Source organism: Entamoeba invadens (assembly GCF_000330505.1).
Source record: "Entamoeba invadens IP1 unplaced genomic scaffold scaff_1105074724957, whole genome shotgun sequence".
NCBI lineage: Eukaryota > Evosea > Mastigamoebida > Endamoebidae > Entamoeba > Entamoeba invadens.
Genome location: NW_004191594.1, coordinates 24,673 through 31,021, shown reverse-complemented (window position 1 = coordinate 31,021; position 6,349 = coordinate 24,673). Strand labels below are relative to the sequence as shown.

The 6,349-nt window shown below is 36.3% G+C and overlaps 5 protein-coding genes across 5 annotated transcripts; all 5 read left to right on the top strand.

Annotated features, from left to right (window-relative positions):
• Positions 1-618: 618 nt before the first annotated feature.
• On the top strand, positions 619-981 carry EIN_373340 (hypothetical protein; the record flags this gene model as incomplete). The annotated part of the gene is made up of 1 exon (XM_004182687.1): positions 619-981. One exon carries the CDS (start codon positions 619-621, stop codon positions 979-981), a length of 363 nt encoding a protein of 120 aa, XP_004182735.1.
• A 120-nt stretch (positions 982-1,101) lies between these two features.
• EIN_373330 (hypothetical protein) lies at positions 1,102-2,289 on the top strand (the record flags this gene model as incomplete). The annotated part of the gene is made up of 1 exon (XM_004182686.1): positions 1,102-2,289. One exon carries the CDS (start codon positions 1,102-1,104, stop codon positions 2,287-2,289), a length of 1,188 nt encoding a protein of 395 aa, XP_004182734.1.
• Positions 2,290-2,407: 118 nt separating this feature from the next.
• On the top strand, positions 2,408-4,180 carry EIN_373320 (ribosomal RNA small subunit methyltransferase F, putative; the record flags this gene model as incomplete). Its single annotated transcript, XM_004182685.1, has 1 exon — positions 2,408-4,180. The coding sequence occupies one exon, from the start codon at positions 2,408-2,410 to the stop codon at positions 4,178-4,180; it is 1,773 nt and encodes a 590-aa protein (XP_004182733.1).
• Positions 4,181-4,307: 127 nt separating this feature from the next.
• Positions 4,308-4,835, top strand: EIN_373310 (RING finger protein 113A, putative; the record flags this gene model as incomplete). The annotated part of the gene is made up of 1 exon (XM_004182684.1): positions 4,308-4,835. One exon carries the CDS (start codon positions 4,308-4,310, stop codon positions 4,833-4,835), a length of 528 nt encoding a protein of 175 aa, XP_004182732.1.
• A 365-nt stretch (positions 4,836-5,200) lies between these two features.
• On the top strand, positions 5,201-5,699 carry EIN_373300 (60S ribosomal protein L27A-3, putative; the record flags this gene model as incomplete). Its single annotated transcript, XM_004182683.1, has 2 exons — positions 5,201-5,203; positions 5,253-5,699. 2 exons carry the CDS (start codon positions 5,201-5,203, stop codon positions 5,697-5,699), a joined length of 450 nt encoding a protein of 149 aa, XP_004182731.1.
• Between the last annotated feature and the right edge of the window lie 650 nt (positions 5,700-6,349).

The window sequence follows — 6,349 nt, the reverse complement described above, 5'->3', positions numbered from 1 at the left end:
TACCAGCAGTCTATCTGAAGATTGTATTAAAAGAGGATCATTTTATAATGAAGTGTTCTCAATGGTTTCATATAGTTCTTTGGATTATCAAAAGTCCGTGAAAACAATCTTATTCGAAGATGGGAAAGAAATAGGTTTTTTTATGTTAGAAATACCTAAACAATATAGGACGTTGAAAGGAGGCATCACATTTTCGGACAAATTCAAATTAAATGAGGAGGGGCTCCTCGAAGTCGAAACAAAAGTTATTAAACCAGAAGGAACTAAAGTCCAAAAGAAAGAATTTTTTATCACCACTCCAAAATCAAATAATGACGTAAAATGGTTGGAAAGAGAAAGAACGTTTTTGAAAAGCAAATCATTCTTTGAGGCATCATTTTAATTCATTATTAAATTATTATAGTTTTGGTCTATATCTATTGTATAATAGTAAAAGTACCATAATCACAAATAATACAAAAAAATAATATAATTTACTATTATTTCTTATGAATTATTTTAGTTTTATAAATAATTTCATTATAATAAAATGTTTGATTGAGGAAAAGTGAGAAGAAAAGATTGGTGTGATATGAAAGGATGGAATGCATGAGAACTTAAGTCATAAAAATCAGAGGAATGACAACATCAAGAGTTAATGAAAAGACTAAATATCTGGACGAAAACGACGGTGTACTGAGCGCAAAGTCACAACAGCCAAGCCTCACTGTCATTGGACAAGCAACGAGAAGGTGTTTTGCGGACGAGACTCCATTGATCAATAGATCGGTATTTATCCCAAAAAGTCGAAGAGATGTAATAGAGGATGTTCCATACGTCGATTGCACAGACTACGAACAAGAAAGTGAGGTGGGCCCATTTCCAGATGTCGAGAAACTTCTGGAGGCGACATGTGTATTTGAGTTAAGTCCCCCAATGAGCCCTCCATTTTCTGATGACGAGATGAGTACATCTCCCGACGTCACCATTTCTCTCTTGTGAATATGAACTATACAATTATTAATAATTATCTATTCTTAATAATACCTTTTGTGATTTCAAATAAAAAAAGTCATTATTATAAGTAACAGCACTAAAAAGAAGCAAATCAAAAGAGAAAAAATGAGCAGCGACTACAGAATTTATATCCGGGAAGTTGGACCAAAAAAGACCATTGTAGTGACTGTGAATGAAAACGCGATGGTTGGTGTTGTTGCGCAACGTATTTTTCGTTCTCCGGATCAAATCTTGACATACAAAAATCGTGTGTTGGATAACACGCACACGTTCAAGTATTACAACATTCCAAAGGACAGTTTACTGTACATAGGCCATGTCAAACAACGTTCTATCCCACTTGAAAGTCTTCCCCAATTTGCGGAATTGGACCAGAACGGCACACTCATCATTCCATTCATCGAAGAACTCATTAATAATAACGCGGAAATTTTGGAGTCAATTCAGCGCGGAGAGCGACCAAACTTCCACATCTCGATCAGAACAAATCGTAACGGATCAAACCCAACACAACAATTCAGAATAGAAACGACGTTCCACTCAAATGTTGTTCATCCAACAACACAAAGCGCGCAAAACGTCTTACAAAATCGCACAAATTTGATTCGACAAAGCAACACCATTTCCTCTTCAAATCAAGGCAATCAGAATATTCCAAATCCACATACTAATCGATCGAATACAGGGAGTCGACCCACTCCGGTCGATTTACAGAGTCGTCGTGTGTTGGAGAATTTACTGAATACTCCGCAGTTCCGTGGAATCATCCAGAGAAGTGCAGGAACAACCATAGAGCCGCAATATAACACGGATTATAATGCGGCGATGTTATTCATTCAGTCGTGGCTCAACGTATCGAGTCAGAGTTTCAGTCGTATGGCGGTCTTGTTTTCGTCGATTTACAATTTGCTCAATAACCCACGCATTGTGTTGAGCCAAGAGACATTCAGAAACGTCACTGGAGTAATGCGGGCCATGTCCAGATTTTTGAATGAGTCTGCACAGGTGATGGAGAACGAGTTTGTTGAGAGGGGAAATCAAAGTGCGAGGAAATGTGGAGGAGAGAGAGATGTGAGTGTTGATAGCCAAGACGACGACGTCATGTGGAGAGCTTTCGAGGAGACTTTAGAGGAACATGAACGACAAAATGAAGAACAGATAATGAATGCTGCTCTTCAAGAAGCAACTCAGAGCGACAGTTATCATATTCAATATAATGGAAGTGACCATCTCATCGACTACAATACTTCATTGGATGAAATCAACAGCATCATAGATCAGCTGACTAAGTGAAAACACGCATTCCTTTGTTTCTCTTTTAATGGTATAATTATAGTTTATTTATAATATAAAGAACCATTTGAAAAAAGACCGAAAAGAACTTTGAATTGCTCTGTTTATTTTAATCGAAATGGCCGAGGCAAAACAGACGAATGGGAAAGGATGGAGGAAAACTGATGTATTAGACGAGCGGTTTGTCAAGTATTACGAACTTCAGGGTATCATCACCCCAGAAAACAAAAGTGCATTTGTCGAGATAATCAACCAGCCATTGCCAACTTCATTTCGACTGACAAAGAACGAATTTTTCGAACAAACACAGCAAACGCTGGAAACCCTAATTGAACAAATTCCACAAAATTTACGACCGGAGAAAATAGCGTGGTATTCAACAGCATATCAGATCAATGCGAAAAAAACGGATATTAAGAAGAATCCCGAGTTAAAAAAGATTCAAGAGTTCATGCTGAAAATGAACGAAAGCGGAGAGGTCACGAGACAAGAAGTTGTTTCTATGATCCCAGCTCTTTTACTTGACTGTCAAAAGGGAATGGCAGTGTTGGATGTCTGTGCGGCGCCTGGCTCAAAAACGACACAGTTGATTGAAATGGTCGGCAAAGAAGGATGTGTTGCGGCTAATGACTCAGACGTTGTTAGAAGTCGACTGTTAGTACATCAGACGAAGCGACTGAATGCGCCTCAGTTACTGATTACTAATTTTAGAGCGCAGAAATTGGAGTATCAGAGTGAACAGTTTGACAGACTTTTATGTGACGTCCCATGCACTGGCGATGGCACGTTGCGGAAGTGCATTGATGCAAAAATCAAGTTTGACATCTACGACGCTTATACCATTCACCGGGAGCAAATTGATATCATGAAAAACGTGTTGCACTTCTTGAAAGTGGGCGGGCTCTTTGTCTATTCGACTTGTAGTCTCAATCCAATTGAGGACGAAGCCGTTGTGTCAGAAATATTGAGAAGGTATGCCGGGAAGGTCCGACTCGTAGATGTTGCCAATCGCATTCAAGGGCTTCGCTATAGTGCGGGGATATCAGAGTGGAAAGTTGTTGATAGAAATTACAACGAAATTCATTCATTCAGTCAGCTGAGTGAAAACAAAGAGTTGAGCGACAGAATACCAAAAACAGTGTTTCCTCCAAGTCAAAGTGAAAAGGAGCAATTTGGGTTGCATAAGTGTATGAGGATATTACCATTCTTACAGAACACCGGAGGCTTTTTCTGCGCACTTTTTGAGAAAACAGGTGCAATTGAAGTCATCAAAAAAGAGGGAAAAGAGAAGTGGAAAAAGGGGGGTATACAAACTGAGGAACAACACAGTAAAAAGGGGAATAGTTGGACTAGACCTAAAGAGATGGGTGTTTTGCAGAGTATCACCCAGCAAAGTCAAATTGTTGATTTCTTACGAACGTTTTACAACATCTCTTCTTCCTTTGATTTTGGGCAAGTTTATAGTGTCGGCAACGATTTGAAAAGTTTGTATTTTGTGTCCCAAAAAGCTCAAGAAATTTCTCAGCACAGTAAATTAGTGTGTGGAGGGGTGCAATTATTTAAATGTAAAAAATTGGAGCAATTGGACACGTTTCGTATTTGTAGCGAGGGAGTTTCTATTTTAAGTGATTTTGTTGACAAAGAAAGAGTCATAGAAATATCACATCAAAACTTTTTAGAGTTATTAACACAAGAAATCCCTTTAGAAAAGTTTCACCGAGAATTTCGAGTGAAGGGATGTTTAATAGTTCTTATAGGAAATGGACCTTTCAAAAATGCTTTGTTTAATTGTTGGGTGGGGAAAGAAAGTCTAAGACTTTGTGTGTGTTATGAGCAACTTTTGTCATTTGCGATGTTATTTGGCATTTCTGAGCAACTGGTGATTAAGTAATTGACTGGATTGGTGTTCGTTTGAGTAACAATGTTAGATAAAAATAGTAAGACATTAGACCTCATTTGTCTAAGATTTCTCCCATTGAACAGGTGAAACAAAAAAGAAGGCATAACTTGATAATTTAATGAGCAAAAACAATAAGAAAGCATATGTCATACCGAAGGGAGCTGGACAGACCAAAAACCTTGGAGAAGGACTTCGCGCCAAAGAGGAGCAGATTTCGACGCACTTTAAGAAGAACACGTATTTTGATTATCAGCCTGAGTTATGTAAGGATTACTATGAAACGGGGTATTGTGGGTATGGTGACAATTGTAAGTTCATTCACGATCGAAGTCTAACAAAAAGTAGTTTAACACTAGAAAGGGAATTTGATGAACGGCAGAAGCGTGATGCCGAGAAATCAGTTCAAGAGATATCGAAAAAGGATGATGTGATGAAGAAACAAAAAATTGAAGATGGCGCTGAGGAAGCACAGAAGAAGGTATGTCCCAAATGTAAGAAAGAGTACGACGAAGAACGGACTATAATGGTGATGAAGTGTGGCCATTACATCTGTTGCGACTGTTGCATAGGTACTAAAAAGTGTCCTCTATGTGATAAACCAACGACTGGCGTATTCAATAAACTGAAAAAGAGGTGTGAAAAGTGAATTCTTTGGTGCGATGACTGATTCCATTTATAGTTTCATTTTTACTATATTTAAACTAGAATAAACTAGATAAAGACTGGAAACCTAATTAATAATAAAGAATATTATATTACAAAGTATAAGACAAAAAACACACCAACAGACAGACAGCAGACATATCAACACGAAATAAGACTAAAATTCAAAACAAGCAAATAGTTCAGTATATCTAAGAAAAGTCAATAGAAAGATGAACGAAAAAAAAGAGCATGGGTTTCTATAAAAACGAAAGATAATTAACAAGAAATAAGAAAAGAACTAAAGAAGAATAGGAGAGAGAAGACCCTCCAAATAGGGTTAGAAGGAACTTTGAAAGTGAGAGAGGGATGGTTTGTTGCTTAATGAATTGTTAGTCAATGCGTGAACACTCACATTTAGGCCACTCGTTTTAGACAGACCCGACGTAGAAGAGGACATGTGTGCATGGGGTACGGTCGTATTGGAAAGCACAGGAAGGAGAGAGGAGGAAGAGGTAATGCTGGTGGATTGAATCATAGAAGAACATGGTTCACCTCCTTCCACCCCGATTTCTTTGGAAAGAAGGGAATGAGAGTCTTCCACGCAAAGCCAAATTTGAAGTACTGCCCATCTATTAACGTCGAAGGGTTATGGGCCCTTGTCGGTGCTAAGGTCCAAGAACAATACAAAAACGCTAAATTGGGCGAACAAGTCCCAGTCATTGACTGCGTTAAACACGGATACTTCAAAGTCCTTGGAAAGGGATTCTTACCAAAACAACCAGTCATCGTCAGAGCTAGATTCTTCTCCAAAACTGCTCAGAAAAAAATCCAGGACGTCGGAGGAGCTTGTGAACTCACCGCTTAAGCATTTTGTCGATCAAAATGTCTGAAACAAACGTAAAATCACTTGTTGTGCCGGTTAGGGTTTCTTGTCTTTGTATTGTACAAACAACTCTTTCATATTTTTTTAACGTTAATTTATTAATGTAATTAACGAACTATGACGCTTTTTTTAGTCTTTTTGTTTTTAAAAAATAAAGGAATTCTTGAAAAAATTGAAAAAATGTATACAAGGTTTGTTTGAAATAACTCGTTAAATTGTTTGTTATTTAACGGGCTGTTTTTATTCATTTTACTATATTATTTAATTCATATATTTATTAAAAAACAAGAAAAATCTATTATTTTTTTTATTTATCAAAAATGAATTAAATATTAATATTTGAATTATAATTTTAATTATTTTGTAATTAAAGTAACAAAGAAAAAAACAAAACTCTTTATTAATTTTAATTTAATAAAAAAGTGTGATGGTTGTTAAATTTTTTATTTTCGAATTATTTTTTATAAATTCATTTTGGTTAAAAAATTAGAATTATTTATTTATATATTATAATAATTTAATAATTGGCCATTTTTATTTCTTTACTCAAAAAAAATTTATTTTCACATTTTTTTTTTCGTTTAAAATACGAATTTAATATTCGTTGCATTGTATCTTCTACAATAGTATTT